General features: G+C 55.6%; 1 protein-coding gene across 2 annotated transcripts in view; it reads left to right on the forward strand.

The window, feature by feature from the left end:
* The window catches only part of LOC132833939 (carcinoembryonic antigen-related cell adhesion molecule 6-like), a 21,875-nt gene extending 9,878 nt beyond the window's left edge, over positions 1 to 11,997 (forward strand). Inside the window, exons 4-9 of one of the 2 annotated variants that reach the window (XM_060852621.1) lie at positions 3,675 to 3,947; positions 5,104 to 5,379; positions 6,937 to 7,038; positions 9,557 to 9,612; positions 10,091 to 10,189; positions 11,832 to 11,997. In XM_060852621.1, the coding sequence (XP_060708604.1) occupies positions 3,675 to 3,947; positions 5,104 to 5,379; positions 6,937 to 7,038; positions 9,557 to 9,612; positions 10,091 to 10,189; positions 11,832 to 11,930 (905 nt within the window). In that variant the 3' untranslated portion in view covers positions 11,931 to 11,997. The remainder of the gene's footprint in view (positions 1 to 3,674; positions 3,948 to 5,103; positions 5,380 to 6,936; positions 7,039 to 9,556; positions 9,613 to 10,090; positions 10,190 to 11,831) is intronic. The other variant, XM_060852623.1, reaches the window with a different exon arrangement.
* Positions 11,998 to 17,369: the final 5,372 nt, after the last annotated feature.

Consider the following 17,369-nt stretch of genomic DNA (forward strand, 5'->3'; position numbering starts at 1 on the left):
AGGGTCAGTGCTGAGGGAGTGGGCACTGTCGGAGGGTCAGTGCTGAGGGAGTGGGCACTGTCGGAGGGTAAGTGCTGAGGGAGTGCTGCACTGTCAGAGGGTCAGTTCTGAGGGAGTGGGCACTGTCGGAGGGTCAGTGCTGAGGGAGTGATGCACTGTCGGAGGGTCAGTGCTGAGGGAGTGATGCACTGTCAGAGGGTCAGTGCAGATGGAGTGCCGCACAGTCAGAGGGTCAGTTCTGAGGGAGTGGGCATTGTCGGAGGGTCAGTGCTGAGGAAGTGCCGCACTGTCGGAGGGTCAGTGCTGAGGGAGTGGGCACTGTCGGAGGGTCAGTGCTGAGGGAGCGGGCACTGTTGGAGGGTCAGTGCTGAGGGAGTGGGCACTGTCGGAGGGTCAGTGCTGAGGGAGTGCCACACTGTCAGAGGGTCAGTGCTGAGGGAGTGCTGCACTGTCAGAGGGTCAGTGCTGAGGGAGTGGGCACTGTCGGAGGGTCAGTGCTGAGGGAGTGGGCACTGTCAGAGGGTCAGTGCTGAGGGAGTGCCGCACTGTCGGAGGGTCAGTGCTGAGGGAGTGGGCATTGTCGGAGGGTCAATGCTGAGGGAATGCCACATTGTTGGAGGGTCAGTGCTGAGGGAGTGGGCACTGTCGGAGGGTCAGTGCTGAGGGAGTGGGCACTGTCGAAGGGTCAATGCTGAGGGAATGCCACACTGTTGGAGGGTCAGTGCTGAGGGTGTGCTGCACTGTCGGAGGGTCAGTGCTGAGGGAGTGGGCACTGTCGGAGGGTCAGTGCTGAGGGAGTGCTGCACTGTCGGAGGGTCAGTGCAGATGGAGTGCCGCACTGTCGGAGGGTCAGTGCTGAGGGAGTGCCGCACTGTCGGAGGGTCAGTGCTGAGGGAGTGCCGCACTGTCGGAGGGTCAGTGCTGAGGGAGTGCCGTATTGTCGGAGGGTCAATGCTGAGGGAATGCCACATTGTTGGAGGGTCAGTGCTGAGGGAGTGGGCACTGTCGGAGGGTCAGTGCTGAGGGAGTGGGCACTGTCGGAGGGTCAGTGCTGAGGGAATGCCACACTGTCAGAGGGTCAGTGCTGAGCGAGTGCTGCACTGTCGGAGGGTCAGTGCTGAAAGAGTGGGCACTGTCGGAGGGTCAGTACTGAGGGAGTGGGCACTGTCGAAGGGTAAGTGCTGAGGGAGTGCTGCACTGTCAGAGGGTCAGTTCTGAGGGAGTGGGCACTGTCGGAGGGTCAGTGCTGAGGGAGTGGGCACTGTCGGAGGGTCAGTGCTGAGGGAGTGCTGCACTGTCAGAGGGTCAGTTCTGAGGGAGTGGGCACTGTCGGAGGGTCAGTGCTGAGGGAGTGGGCACTGTCGGAGGGTCAGTGCTGAGGGAGTGGGCACTGTCGGAGGGTAAGTGCTGAGGGAGTGCTGCACTGTCAGAGGGTCAGTTCTGAGGGAGTGGGCACTGTCGGAGGGTCAGTGCTGAGGGAGTGATGCACTTTCGGAGGGTCAGTGCTGAGGGAGTGCCGCACTGTCAGAGGGTCAGTGCAGATGGAGTGCCGCACAGTCAGAGGGTCAGTTCTGAGGGAGTGGGCATTGTCGGAGGGTCAGTGCTGAGGAAGTGCCGCACTGTCGGAGGGTCAGTGCTGAGGGAGTGGGCACTGTCGGAGGGTCAGTGCTGAGGGAGCGGGCACTGTCGGAGGGTCAGTGCTGAGGGAGTGGGCACTGTCAGAGGGTCAGTGCTGAGGGAGTGCCGCACTGTCGGAAGGTCAGTGCTGAGGGAGTGGGCATTGTCGGAGGGTCAATGCTGAGGAAATGCCACATTGTTGGAGGGTCAGTGCTGAGGGAGTGGGCACTGTCGGAGGGTCAGTGCTGAGGGAGTGGGCACTGTCGAAGGGTCAATGCTGAGGGAATGCCACACTGTTGGAGGGTCAGTGCTGAGGGTGTGCTGCACTGTCGGAGGGTCAGTGCTGAGGGAGTGGGCACTGTCGGAGGGTCAGTGCTGAGGGAGTGCTGCACTGTCAGAGGGTCAGTTCTGAGGGAGTGGGCACTGTCGGAGGGTCAGTGCTGAGGGAGTGCTGCACTGTCGGAGGGTCAGTGCAGATGGAGTGCCGCACTGTCGGAGGGTCAGTGCTGAGGGAGTGCCGCACTGTCGGAGGGTCAGTGCTGAGGGAGTGCCGCACTGTCGGAGGGTCAGTGCTGAGGGAGTGCCGTATTGTCGGAGGGTCAATGCTGAGGGAATGCCACATTGTTGGAGGGTCAGTGCTGAGGGAGTGGGCACTGTCGGAGGGTCAGTGCTGAGGGAGTGGGCACTGTCGGAGGGTCAGTGCTGAGGGAATGCCACACTGTCAGAGGGTCAGTGCTGAGCGAGTGCTGCACTGTCGGAGGGTCAGTGCTGAAAGAGTGGGCACTGTCGGAGGGTCAGTACTGAGGGAGTGGGCACTGTTGGAGGGTAATTGCTGAGGGAGTGGGCACTGTCGGAGGGTCAGTGCTGAGGGAGTGGGCACTGTCAGAGGGTCAGTGCTGAGGGAGTGCCGCACTGTCGGAGGGTCAGTGCTGAGGGAGTGGTCATTGTCGGAGGGTCAATGCTGAGGGAATGCCACATTGTTGGAGGGTCATTGCTGAGGGAGTGGGCACTGTCGGAGGGTCAGTGCTGAGGGAGTGGGCACTGTCGAAGGGTCAATGCTGAGGGAATGCCACACTGTTGGAGGGTCAGTGCTGAGGGTGTGCTGCACTGTCGGAGGGTCAGTGCTGAGGGAGTGGGCACTGTCGGAGGGTCAGAGCTGAGGGAGTGCTGCACTGTCAGAGGGTCAGTTCTGAGGGAGTGGGCACTGTCGGAGGGTCAGTGCTGAGGGAGTGCTGCACTGTCGGAGGGTCAGTGCTGAGGGAGTGCCGCACTGTCAGAGGGTCAGTTCTGAGGGAGTGGGCACTGTCGGAGGGTCAGTGCTGAGGGAGTGCCGCACTGTCGGAGGGTCAGTGCTGAGGGAGTGCCGCATTGTTGGAGGGTCAATGCTGAGGGAATGCCACATTGTTGGAGGGTCAGTGCTGAGGGAGTGGGCACTGTCGGATGGTCAGTGCTGAGGGAGTGGGCACTGTCGGAGGGTCAGTGCTGAGGGAATGCCACACTGTCAGAGGGTCAGTGCTGAGGGAGTGCTGCACTGTCGGAGGGTCAGTGCTGAGGGAGTGGGCACTGTCGGAGGGTCAGTGCTGAGGGAGTTTCGCACTGTCGGAGGGTCAGTGCTGAGGGAGTGGGCACTATCGGAGGGTCAGTGCTGAGGGAGTGGGCACTGTCGGAGGGTCATTGCTGAGGGAGTGGGCACTGTCGGAGGGTCAGTGCTGAGGGAGTGCCGCACTGTCGGAGGGTCAGTGCTGAGGGAGTGGGCACTATCGGAGGGTCAGTGCTGAGGGAGTGGGCACTGTCGGAGGGTCATTGCTGAGGGAGTGGGCACTGTCGGAGGGTCAGTGCTGAGGGAGTGCCGCACTGTCGGAGGGTCAGTGCTGAGGGAGTGGGCACTATCGGAGGGTCAGTGCTGAGGGAGTGGGCACTGTCGGAGGGTCATTGCTGAGGGAGTGGGCACTGTCGGAGGGTCAGTGCTGAGGGAGTGGGCACTGTCGGAGGGTCAGTGTGACTGTGGGAATGTGGGTAATTGCTGACAGTGTCCTCTTCCTTTTTGGTTGCCCCAGTGATGGTCACCAACGTGTCGATAGCCATGACTCCCCTTGAAGTGTTTGAGGGCCGGTCTGAGGTCACACTGACCTGTAGCTCTCTGACTGGCTCACGAGTGACCTCGAGTTGGATGAAGGATGGGCGCTCTCTGACTAACAACAGCCGAGTCTCTGTCTCCGGGAACATTGTGCAGATTCAGTCTGTCAGCCGAGGAGATGCGGGCACGTACAGCTGTACCATCCAGAACCCGATCAGTCAGAGCTCTGCCAACCAGACCCTCACTGTGTTCTGTAAGTACATGGAGCCTCTCTCTCTCTCTCTCTCTCTGTCTCTCTCTCTGTCTCTCTCTCCCCCCTCTCTCCTGCTCTGTGTCTCTCTCTTTCTCTGTCTGTCTGCCTCCCTCTGTCTGTCTCTCACTTTCTGTCTCTGTCTCCGTCTCTCTCGCTCCCTCACCCCCGTCTCCTGCTCTCTCTCTCTGTCTGTCTCTCTCTCTCTGTCTGTCACTCCCCCCGCCCCCATCTCTCTCTCTCTCTCTCTCTCTCTCTCCCTCTCTCTGTCACTTTCTCTCTGTTTCCCTCCTGTCCCTGTACAATAGTGTGGGATGTCTAAGATGGTAAGATGACTGTCATGACTCTTTTTCGACACCCCCCCCCACACAGAGCCAAAATACACCCACACAGAAATACAGGCACAAACACTCCCATAGACACAGAGAAACACACACACATTCACATTCACACAGAAACACACACACTCACACATACAAAGAAACACATACACGCACACACAACTCCTCACACACACTCATATGCACTGACACACACATACACACTCTCTCTCTCACTCACACTCAGACACACACAAGCACACACTCAACACACACACAGAAACACGTTAACAAACACACATACACACAGAGAAACACACACACAAATACTCATACACACTCTAATACAGTGGTGCGCGTACACACACACACACTCACACACTCACTCATATTACACACTCACACCAAACAACAGACTGAGGCAAATGCAGTCAAATATGTTGACACAGACACACACACACAAGACAGACATGTACATGTTTGAACACAGACAGAGACTCTCGCACTCACACACACTTAGATACTCACTCACTCTCACACTCAGTCACACACACAAACTCACTCACATGCTCATACTCACTGATACGTGAACACACACCATCCCTCTCACAAACTCACCCCCGACTGAATGCATTGATGTAGCGCCAGTCTCATTACTCACCGGAGTAATTGCCGAGGATTGTCATTGAGCAGGAAGGCGAGTACGGGGTCCACAGGAGGAGAGGTTTGTGGTGGTGGTGGGGGTGGGGGAGCTGTGTGTCTGGGTGGGTGGGGGGGTGCGGATCTCTCGGATGTACAATGGGCGTGCTCCTGAGTTTGTATCTTTCCCGTTGGTGCAGATGGTCCGGAAAACGCTGAGATCCGCTCGGTCTTCCAGTCGGACTGTGCGACCAGTGGCCTGTTCCTCGCTGGTAGAGTTGGCACACTGACCTGCCAGGCCATATCCGTGCCAACCCCAGAATACACCTGGTTACTGAATGGCCAGGCTGTTGGACAGGGCAGTGTACTCTCGTTCTCTGGTCTCAGGGCTAACCAGACAGGAAACTATACCTGTATCGCTACAAACAACCGAAACAACAACCAACTCTCCGCATCCACACAGCTCACTGTCGTCGGTAAGTGTGTGTGTGTGAATACGCCATCACCAAACTGCAGATCAGATTCCAGTCTGTAACTCCCTCCCGGGGTATCTGTTATTCTGTATATAAACCACCCCGAACCCCTCGATTAGATTCCAGTCTGTAACTCCCTCCCGGGATCTGTTATTCTGCATATAAACCACCCCGAACCCCTCGATTAGATTCCAGTCTGTAACTCCCTCCCGGGATCTGTTATTCTGCATATAAACCACTCCAAACCCCTCGATTAAATTCTAGTCTGTAACTCCCTCCCGGGTAGCTATTATTCTGTATATAAACCACCCCGAACCCCTCGATTAGATTCCAGTCTGTAACTCCCTCCCAGGTATCTGTTATTCTGTATATAAACCACCCCGAACCCTTTAATTAGATTCCAGTCTGTAATTCCCTCCTGGGGAGCTGTTATTCTGTATGTAAACCACCCCAAACCCCTCGATTATATTCCAGTCTGTAACTCCCTCCCAGGTATCTGTTATTCTGTATATGCACCACTCCGAACCCCTCGATTAGATTCCAGTCTGTGACTCCCTCCCAGGGTATCTGTTATTCTGTATATAAGCCACCCCGAACCCCTCGATTAGATTCCAGTCTGTAACTCCCTCCCGGGGTATCTGTTATTCTGTATATAAACCACCTCGAACACCTCGATTAGATTCCAGTCTGTAACTCCCTACTGGGGAGCTGTTATTAAACTGCATTTATTTCAATGCAAGGGGCCTAACAGGGAAGGCAGATGAACTCAGGGCATGGTTAGGAACATGGGACTGGGTTATCATAGCAATTACAGAATCATTGCTCAGGGATGGGCAGGACTGGCAGCTTAATGTTCCAGGATACAAATGCTCTAGGAAGGATAGAAAGGGAGGTAAGAGAGGAGGGGGAGTGGCATTTTTGATAAGGGATAGCATTACAGCTGTGCTGAGGGAGGATATCCCCAGAAATACATCCAGGGACGTTATTTGGGTGAAACTGAGAAATAAGAAAGGGATGATCACCTTATTGGGATTGTAATATAGACCCCCTAATAGTCAGAGGGAAATTGAGAAACAAACTTGTCAGGAGATCCCCGCTATCTGTAAGAATAATAGGGTGGTTATGGTAGGGGATTTTAACTTTCCAAACATCGACTGGGACTGCCATAGTGTTAAAGGTTTAGATGGAGAGGAATTTCTTAAGTGTGTACAAGACAATTTTCTGATTCAGTATGTGGATGTACCTACTAGAGAAGGTGCAAAACTTGACCTAGTCTTGGGAAATAAGGCAGGGCAGGTGACTGAGGTGTCAGTGGGGGAGCACTTTGGGGCCAGCGACCATAATTCTATTCGTTTTAAAATCGTGATGGAAAAGGATAGACCAGATCTAAAAGTTGAAGTTCTAAATTGGAGGAAGGCCAATTTTGAGAAGATTTTGACTTTCAAAAGTTGCGTGGGGTCAGACGTTCGCAGGTAAAGGGACGGCTGGAAAATGGGAAGCCTTCAGAAATGAGAGAGGTCCTGAAGTACTGCACTGCACTGACGGTGTCTCCCTCCCCAGGTTCCTGCCTGACCGTTGGGGGCGCGGTGGGAGTGGCTGTTGGATCTGCTGCTGCCCTGATACTCCTCATCCTGCTGATCGTGCTTCTGGTCAGACGCAAACGTGAGTGAGATTCCCGTCCCGGGACGTAGGAGGAGCCTCAGGGGGAGTGGGGGGGGCGGTCAGTGAGGCTGCGAGGTTGGAGGCTGGGGTCGGGTGACATTAACGGCTGGGGGAATCCTGGGTAGGGTGGGGATATTGAACTGGGAGAGGCACCAGAGTTGTTCACTCAGGCCCAGAATCCCTCTCCCAGCTGCTGTCCCACCATCGACATGCCACAAGCCTGGGGTATGATGGGATACTTGCCCTAGATGGGTGTAAGAATGATCGAACAGATCACGCCTTGGTCAAGCCCAGGTCCGAAGTCGAGATGGGCTGACAAGTGGCAAGTAACATTCACGCCACACAAATGCCAGGCGATGACCATCACCAATAAGAGAAAATCTAACCACCGTCCCTTGACGTTCCATGGTGTCACCATCACTGAATCCCTCACTGTCAACATCCTGGGGGTTACCAATGACCAGAAACCCAACTGGACCCACCACATCAACCCAGCGGCTCCAAGAGCAGGTCAGAGGCTGGGAATCCTGCAGCGAGTAACTCCCCTCCTGACTCCCCCCAAAGCCTGTCCCACCATTGACAAGGCCCAAGGCAGGAGGGGAAGGGAATACTCCCCACTTGCCCCTGGATGGGGGCAGCTCCAACAACACTCAACAAGCTCAACACCATCCAGGGACAAAGCAGCCCCTGGCTGGATTGGCCCCACACCCACAAACATCCCCTCCCTCAGTAACAGCAGTGTGTACCATCCCCTCCCTCACCCACCCCCCACCGCCGACGCTCAGTAACAGCAGTGTGTACCGTCCCCTCCCTCTCCCACCCCCCCTCAGTAACAGCAGTATGTACCATCCCCCCCACCCCCCTCAGTAACAGCAGTGTGTACCATCCCCTCCCCCTCCCTCCCCCCCTCAGTAACAGCAGTGTGTACCATCCCCTCCCCCCTCCCCCCCCCAGTAACAGCAGTGTGTACCATCCCCTCCCTCCCCCCCACCCCCCCTCAGTAACAGCAGCGTGTACCATCCCCTCCCTCTCCCACCCCCCCCTCAGTAACAGCAGTATGTACCATCCCCTCCCTCCCCCCTCAGTAACAGCAGTGTGGACCATCCCCTCCCTCCCCCCCCCCTCAGTAACAGCAGTGTGTACCATCCCCTCCCTCCCCACTCAGTAACAGCAGTGTGAACCATCCCGTCCCTCCCCCCCTCAGTAACAGCAGCGTGTACCATCCCCACCCTCAGTAACAGCAGTGTGTACCATCCCCCCCACCCCCCTCAGTAACAGCAGTGTGTACCATCCCCTCCCCCCTCCCTCCCCCCTCAGTAACAGCAGTGTGTACCATCCCCTCCCCTCTCCCCCCCCAGTAACAGCAGTGTGTACCATCCCCTCCCCCCCACCCCCCTCAGTAACAGCAGTGTGTACCATCCCCTCCCTCCCCCCACCCCCCTCAGTAACAGCAGTGTGTACCATCCCCTCCCTCCCCCCACCCCCCTCAGTAACAGCAGTGTGTACCATCCCCTCCCTCCCCCCACTCCCCCCTCAGTAACAGCAGTGTGTACCATCCCCTCCCTCCCCCCACCCCCCTCAGTAACAGCAGTGTGTACCATCCCCTCCCTCCCCCCACCCCCCCTCAGTAACAGCAGTGTTGTACCAGCTACAAGACCCACTGCAGAAACTCACCAAAGACCCTCAGGCAGCACCTTCCAAACCCACGGCCACTTCCATCTGGAAGGACAAGGGGCAGCAGGTCCATGGGAACCCCACCCCCCCTGCAAGTTCCCCTCCGAGCCCCTCCCCATCCCGACTTGGAAATCTATCGGCCGTTCCTTCAGTGTGATTGGCGGAGTGAGGGTTTCAGAGGGGTTGGGGGATTGCGAAGGTTGGGAGGGGTGGGAAGGGGATGTGGAGAGAGGAGGGTGGTTGGGAAAGGTGGGGATGTGAGGAGGGGAGGGGTGTGAGGAGGGGGAAATGTGGACATTGGGAGGGGAGGGAGTGTGAGGGGGGGATGTGGGGACGTTGGGAGGGGAGGGGGTGTGAGGAGGGGGATGTGGGGACGTTGGGAGGGGAGGGGGTGTGAGGAGGGGGATGTGGGGACGTTGGGAGGGGAGGGGGTGTGAGGAGAGGAGGGGGTGTGTGGACGTTGGGACGGGACGGAGTGTGAGGAGGGGGATGTGGGGACGTTGGGAGGGGAGGGGGTGTGAGGAGAGGAGGGGGGTGTGGAGACGTTGGGAGGGGAGGGGGTGTGAGGAGGGGGATGTGTGGGTGTTGGGAGGGGAGGGGGTGTGAGGAGAGGAGGGGGGTGTGTGGACGTTGGGAGGGGAGTGAGTGTGAGGAGGGGGATGTGGGGACGTTGGGAGGGGGGCGTCAGGGCTGGGTGGGGGCAGGGTTTTGGTGGGTGAGGGGGGGTGGGTTAACTGCTGCGGAACCTTTGCAGGGCTGTCCACTTCCGCACTGACCCTCTGTACTGCCCCCACTCCCCCTCCCCACCCCCTCCCCCTCCCCCCTTCCCCCCATAAATACACAGGCACCCAGAAGGAGAAAGTAGCAAAGATGGCTGCCTTCAGCTCCAGCAAGGAGAAGGTAAGTGAGACTGGACTGAGGGGTGGGGGGTGGGTGGGGGCTGAGTGTTTGGGGGCGGTATGCGGGGTGGGAGCGTTGGGAGGGACTTGCATTCCTCTATTGCTTAAATTCCAACTTCACCCTCCGCACTTCCTCCAGAGGTTCCCGGAAATCTAACCGACCCTGGAACAGCTGACCCCCGAGACACCCCCACCCCACGGCTCTCCGATATATGCTCCTCGCTCCCAGCCCGAACCCTCGGGCCCGCGCTGTGTCAGAGCCTCTTCCCTCTGCATTCACAGTTTCCGCTTCCCAAGGGGACGAGATCCCACATCTGTTCTGAGGGGTCGGTCTTTCACCAGGGCCAGAGGACGGACGAGACCTCTCTTGCGTCCAAGAGGTGACGGGAGGTGGGTGTAGGGGAGGGGGATGGCTGTGAGGTTTCCCACCTCACCCAGCTCCGCGTCTCTGACGGCGTGATTGTTCCTTGCGTTCCCAGGTGATCCCGTGGATTAGTCAGAACCAAGGCCTGGAGCGGTCCGTCTCCCCCACTCCAGTTTACAGCTCCCGTCCGGAATCTGTCTACAGCAGCTACCCGGTAACTACGCCCGGAGTGGATGGGGGGGGGGGGGGGGGAGAGGCAAGTGCCATGTGAGCGTTGGGGTGGGGGGGGGGGGGAGCGTATCCGGCCAGCCCGCTCTGTCTCCACGGGGCACGGATTCCACCCGAACAGCTCGGAGTTCCCTGAAAGAGAGCCGAAGTATTCGGTCAGGACACACGCGCAAGAATGCCTCATCACCTGCGATCCCAACGCCGACGGATCAGGGGTCTGATTGGCCGAGGGGAGATCCTGTCTGCTCCGTCACTCCCTCGGCCCCTCGGAAATCCCGACCTGGAAAATATTCAGCTGCCCGTCGCTCCTCTGCCCTGTCGGGGAAGGGATTTTCTCACGTCCCCTGAGAAACGAGATTCCTCCCCGTCTCTCTCTGTTTCTACAGCCCTCCATTTCTCTTTAACTTCCCCGCTAAACCCTAAAGTTATGCTGCATTTTGTTACTGACCCTTTGACTAAGGAGAACAGCTGCTTCCTACCCACCCAGTCCATGCCCCTCATACTGTTATACCCCTCTATCAGGTCCACCTTCCATCACATCTGCTCCAAAGGAAACAGCCGGTGCTTATCCATCACCGAAATGTTCCATCCCAGGACAGAATCTCCCTCTGCACACTCTCCAGTACAATTCCATCCTTCCTGTAGTGTGGGGATATTCCGAAGTGATGTAGCTGGTCAAATCCCCTCGGTTTAAAAGAAAACAGAATTTATTTACAAGATTACCGGCTGAAGCACAAACAAAAGACAACAGAATACTGAATAAACTACCCTACCTGAAAACCCAACAGTCTATCCCAACCTAACAATGCTGTTCCCAATGCTTGCAGCAATCCCCATAAAACACCCCCTTGGCTCTAAAGGCAAAATCAACACACACTCTCAGAGGAGAGAGAGAGAGAGAGATTCAGCCTGGATCTCCCTCCCGCTGCAGCTGTTTCTTGGATTTCCCAACTTAAGTTCGCTCCGAACAGGGAAACTGCTCAAACCAACCCATACCTAAGCAGAAATCGAGGAGTGTGGTGCTGGAAAAGCACAGCCGGTCAGGCAGCACCCGAGGAACAGGAGGGTCAACATTTCGGGCATGGAATGCTTGATTCGTCGATTCTCCTGCTCCTCGGACGCTGCCTGACCTGCTGCGCTTTTCCAGCACCACACTCCCGACTCTGACCTCCAGCATCTGCAGTCCTCGCTTTACCCTAACCGGGGATAGGCTGAGCTGGGAGAATTGGCCGATCCCCTTCCATTGTGCAAGTGGATGATGCTAAAACTCTAAAAGCTTCTTCAAGTGGATCAACGCAGACACCTCTGCACCCCTGCCTTTACAACCCTCCCCCCGAAAGCGAGCTCGAGGACAAGGTAGCCTTGTTGAAGGAGCAGCATCGTCACAAAATCGATCAGCCCGTCGTTTTGTGGGCATGGTGTTAATCGTTGTTCCCTTCGGATTTGGCACTCTTGCATGTGTCCTGATGCGTTCCAGAGGGGGACAAGAAAATACAGTCTCTTCGCTTTTCCTCAGCTGTTCGCAAATGTTTAAGCTCGCGGTCAGATGAACGCTGTTGATGCGTGTGAGGTGGAAATCTCTCTAACGGGTCTCCCTCTTTCTTTTGCCCACCCCCTCCCCCTGACAGCCCTCCAATGGCTCGATGGTAGCATCCACAGTCGATGGTGGAGTCAGCACCTACTCCGTTCACACAGGACACACTGGGCAATTGTCGACTTTGGTGTGAAGTGGAGTCGGGCGAGGGGATGGTGACCCTGGACTGACCTCAAGGGGCAGACTGTTGGAGGGGGGGTGGTGGGGTGGGGTTGGAGGGGGATGTGGGGGAGGGGAGGGGAAGTGTGCTTGATTTTCATGCTGTGGGAGGGGTCGGGTAACAGAAAACAGAAGATGGACTGCGACTTCCGACTCAGGAGGGGCTACAGAGAGGGAAACTCCCCCCAACACGCACCCTTCCTTCTCCCCCTCCCTCCAACCCAAATCTTTCTTTTGTTAAAACTCCCTTACGGGATGAGGGGGTTGCTGGTCAGGCTAGCATTGAAAACCCAGCAAACAGTTCCGAGTCAACCACATCACTGTGGGTTGGGAGTCACGTGTAGGTCCAGGCCAGGGAAAGATGGCAGTTCCCTTCCCTGAAGGACTTAGTGACCCAGATGGGGGTTTCCCCACAATGGATTCACGGTCGGCATTAGATTCTTAATTCCAGGTTTTACTGAGTTCTTCTGTCGTGGTGGGATTCAAACCCAGATCCCCGGATAAGCAGTCCAGCGATAATACCACTTGGCCATTCCCCACCCCCTTCAGTGTTAGCTCCAGACCTTAGGAAAGGTACACTGACCCTAGACCCCTGGTCCAGGGGAGGTTCACAAGAATGGACCCAGGACAAGCTTTACGCATGAGGAACACTTGAGGGTTTATACTCATTGGAGTTTAGAAGGAAGAGGGGGGTATCGAATTGAAATAGTCAGGACACTGAATGGCCTGGGCAGAGTGCATGTTGGGAAGATGTTTCCATCGGTAGGAGAGACTGGGGCCCAAGGGTACAGCCTTGGAATAAAGAGAAGACATTTTTGGAATGGATATAAGGAGACACGTCTTCAGCCCGAGAGTGGGGAAGGCTATGGGGGCCGAGTCATTGAGTATATTTAAGATGGAGACAGACAGGTTGTTGAGGGGATCGGGGAATGGGGCTTAGAAACCTCTCCACCATGATAGAATGTATTTATTGGAGGTCAGGTAAATGAGAGGCGTCCTTATTGAATTGTGTTAAAATCTAAAGATGTATGTACACAGAGAGCGGAAACAAACCCTTTGGTCCATGATAGAATGGTGGAGCAGACACAATGGGCCGAATGGCCTAATTTTGGCTCCAATGTCCTATGGTGTTGTGGTCTTACCAGTCTCTTCACTTCCTCACGGGAATGGGTCCCATTCCGACTCTGGGAGCTGACTGTTGTCTTGTCACAGCCCTCTCCCAAACCTTACGTCATTTGGTATTGGATCTCCAACTTTTGGCCCAGTCCTACCAGAGACCCTCATCCATCCTCTCCACTGTTCCACACCCCAAGGTGGGAGAGGGGGAGGGGACCTATTATTTGCCAAGCAGCTGTCTTGGAGCAACGTGGACAGAGAGAGGCGGAGATGGATGTGTTCCCAATGAGCGATGAGGACAGAGGGTTCTCTCTTCCCCCCACCCCCCAGTAGTCATCGATTTTGTGATGTCATTTCCCAGAGTTCTTCAGGGTCTTTGTGGTTCGACACTCATTGACAAAACCCTGTGGGTTGGTGAGGGGGAGGGAAGGGGGGGGAATTTTGAGAGCGGGCTGCTCAGAACGCACTGAGAATGGCATTGGGTGCCTTTACCTGAGGATGGATAGACTGACATTTGGAGCTGGTCCAGGGAAGATTCACTCGGCTAATCCCGGGGATGGAGGGACTGTCTTATGGGGAGAGGGTGATGAATCTGGGGCATGTATTTATTGGAGGTCAGGTAAATGAGAGGCGTCCTTATTGAATTGTGTTAAAATCTAAAGATGTATGTACACAGAGAGCGGAAACAAACCCTTTGGTCCATCTCGTCCATGCTGACCCAGCCATCCCAACCCAATCTAGTCCCATTTGCCAGCACTTGGCCCACATCCCTCCAAACCCTTCCTATTCATGTCCCCATCCAGATGCCTCTTAAATGCTGTCATTGTACCAGCCCCCACCACTTCCTCTGGCAGCTCAGTCCATACACGTACCACCCTCTGTGTGAAAAAGTTGCCCCTTAGGTCTCTTATATCTTTCCCCTCTCACCCTAAACCTCTGCCCCTCTAGTTCTGGACTCCCCCACCCCAGGGAAAAGGTCTTGTTTATTTATCCTATCCATGCCCCTCGTGGTTTTATAAACCTCTAGTTCTGGACTCCCCCACCCCAGGGAAAAGACCTTGTCTATTTATGTCCCTCATAATTTTATAAACCTCTATAAGGTCACCCCTCAGCCTCCGACGCTCCAGGGAAAACAGCCCCAGCCTGTTCAGCCTCTCCCTGTAGCTCAGACCCTCCAACCCTGGCCACATCCTTGTAAATCTTTTCTGAACCCTTTCAAGTTTCACAACAACCTTCCGGGAGGAGGGAGGCCAGAATTGCATGTAGTATTCAAGTAAACCAGTTGGCCGTGATGCCTCAGAAGAGAGGATCTGTAGGGGGAGGTGTGGAGAGGCTCCCCCTCTCCCCAGACCCCGCTGGGTGGGAGAGTCCAGGGTCAGAGAGACAACATCACAGAGCAAGGGGGTTCCCCCAGTGAAGCCAGAGCTGGGGAGGAATCTCTTCTCTCTCCCAGGGGGGAGTGAATCTGTGGAGGTCTTTACCAGGGAGGGGAATTCAGGATGTTCAGAATCGAGACAGGCAGGTTGTTAATCGGTAAGGGAACAATCCAGGAGTTGAGGGTAATCAGACCAGCCGTAATCTCATGGGGCTTTGGTTTTCATCAGCAGGGGGATCGAGTTTTAAGAGCCGCGAGGTTTTGCTACAGCTCTACAGACCCCAGTGAGACGACACGTGGAATATTGTGTCCAGTTCTGGTCGCCCTCTTATAGGAAAGATACAGAGGCTCTGGAGAGGGTGCAAAGGAGGTTTACCAGGATGCTGCCTGGACTGGAGGGCTTGTCTTATGAAGAGAGGTTGCCTAAACTCGGACTTTTCTCTCTAGAGAGAAGGAGAAAGGGAGGAGACCTGATCGAGGTATACAAGGTAATGAGAGGCATGGATAGAGTCAATAGCCGGAGACATTTCCCCAGGGCAGGATGGACTGGTGCAAGGGGACATAATTTGAAGATATTAGGAGGAAGGTATAAAGGAAACGTCAAAGGTGTGTTTTTTATGCAGAGAGTTGTGAATGCATGGAGTGTATTACCAGCAATGGTGGTGAAAGCAGAGTCACTGGGGACATTTAAGCGACTGATGGACATACACATGGAGAGCAGGGAGTTGAGGGGTGTGTAGGTTAATTATTATATTTTACATTAGGATTAAATCTCGGCACAACATGGTGGGCCAAAGGGCCTGTTCTGTGCTGTACTTTACTATGCCCTATGTTTTAAAAGCAAGGCTGGCTCGATGGGCCGAACGGCCTACGTCTAGTCCCACATAGTACGGTCCATTCAGTGAATTGATCGGGATGGTCTGTCAGCGTTCCTCTTGTGTGTGTGTGTGTGTGTGTGTGTGAGAGTGCGTGTGTGTGTGCATGTGTGTGTGTGTGTGAGAGTGCGTGTGTGTGTGCGCATGTGTGTGCATGTGTGAGTGTGTGTGTGCGTGTGCATGTGAGTGTGTGTAAGTGTGTGTGAGAGAGAGGGATAGAGAGAGGGAGATAAAGAGAGAAACAGATAGAAAGAGGGAGAGAGAATAGAGAGAAAGAGAGACAGATGGAGAGAGAGAAAGTTGGAAAGAGAGAGATAGAGAAAGAAAGATAGAAAGAGAGATAGAGAGAGAGCAAGGGAGATAAAGAGAGAGAGAGAAAGAGGGAGAGAGAGATAGATGGATAGAAGTAGAGTAAGATAAGGAGACAGCGAAAGATAGAGAGCAATAGAGAGAGAGATAGAGAGAGGGAGAGAGAGATAGGGAGAGGGAGAGATAGATAGAGAGTGCCCAGAGGGAATTTACCAGAATGATTCCCGGAGTGAGGAATTTTCAGGACCGTTTCAAGAAGCTGTGAGTAGCCGGATGGGGAGAAGCAGAGGCGGGGAGCTGGGATCACGACGGGGAAAGGTGGCTCCGATCCAGGTGGGATGAAGGACCCCCTTTGCTGTCCCCTGACCGTGCGAGGGCTCGGAGCAGAGACTGGGGGCTTTCTCGCTCCCTCCTGCCTCGCCCCCCCCCCCCCCTCAAATCCCTCCGGAGAGAGGTGGGTGGAAGAGGGCAGGATTCCCCAACAGAAACGGGACGCGGAATCGGAAGGGATGGGGAACGGGCAGACCGACGGAGGAAGAGCGGGGGGGGGGGGGACGGATCGGGTTGGTCGGCAGAGAGGGGGGATAGCAACGCGAGGTGGGCAGAGCGGTCCGTGGCATCTTCAGCGCAAGCTGACATTGGGATGTGGTGAATGTAAAGGGTACATTTGTAAGTGTACATTCACAGGGGAGTGTTCGAACATTTCACCAGCGAGCTGCTCGGGTTATAGATATTTTAAAAACGGGTTTAAAATGCTGACAATGTCTGTGTTTCCAGTGGTGTCTCATTCCCTTCCTCTGAGGGTGTTCATGGTTCCAGAGAATTACAACAACATCACGGAGGAACACATCACGCAGGCTTAAACGCCAAAGTCGGGAGGGGGGGGTGGCTGAAGTGGGGACTCGTGACTGTGTCGAGGTGGGGCAGCAGGCGCTAGACAAATGCGAAGGCTTTCGTGGCGTGGGACTGGAACTTACCCCGAGCGTGCCCACCCCCAATTCTCAGTCAGGGGGTGGGCAGCACAGTGGTTAGCACTGCTGCCTCCCAGCGCCAAGGACCCAGGTTCGGTCTCACTCTCGGGTGACTGTCTGTGTGGAGTTTGCACATTCTCCCCCTGTCTGTGTGGGTGTGCTCCGGTTTCCTCCCACAGTCCAAAGATGTGCGGGTTAGGGTGGGTTGGCCCATGGGAAATTGTCCCGTAGTGCCCAGGGATGTGCAGGTTAGGGTGGGTTGGCCCATGGGAAATTGTCCCGTAGTGCCCAGGGATGTGCAGGTTAGGGTGGGTTGGCCCATGGGAAATTGTCCCGTAGTGCCCAGGAATGTGCAGGTTAGGGTGGATTGGCCATGGGAAATTGTCCCATAGTGTCCAGGGATGTGCAGGTTAGGGTGGATTGGCCATGGGAAATTGTCCCATAGTGTCCAGGGATGTGCAGGTTAGGGTGGACTGGTCATGGGAAATTGTCCCATAGTGTCCAGGGATGTGCAGCTTAGGGTGGACTGGTCATGGGAAATTGTCCCATAGTGTCCAGGGATGTGCAGCTTAGGGTGGACTGGTCATGGGAAATTGTCCCGTAGTGTCCAGGGATGGACAGGTTTAGGGTGGATTGGCCATGGGAAATTGTCCCATAGTGCCCAGGGATGTGCAGGTTAGGGTGGGTTAGTTGGGGGAAATGTGGGGTAATGGGTCTGGGTGGGTTACTCTGCGGTGGGTGTGGACTGGTTGGGCGAAGGACCTGTT

This window comes from Hemiscyllium ocellatum, chromosome 38 (assembly GCF_020745735.1).
Source record: "Hemiscyllium ocellatum isolate sHemOce1 chromosome 38, sHemOce1.pat.X.cur, whole genome shotgun sequence".
In the NCBI taxonomy this organism is placed as follows: Eukaryota; Metazoa; Chordata; class Chondrichthyes; order Orectolobiformes; family Hemiscylliidae; genus Hemiscyllium; species Hemiscyllium ocellatum.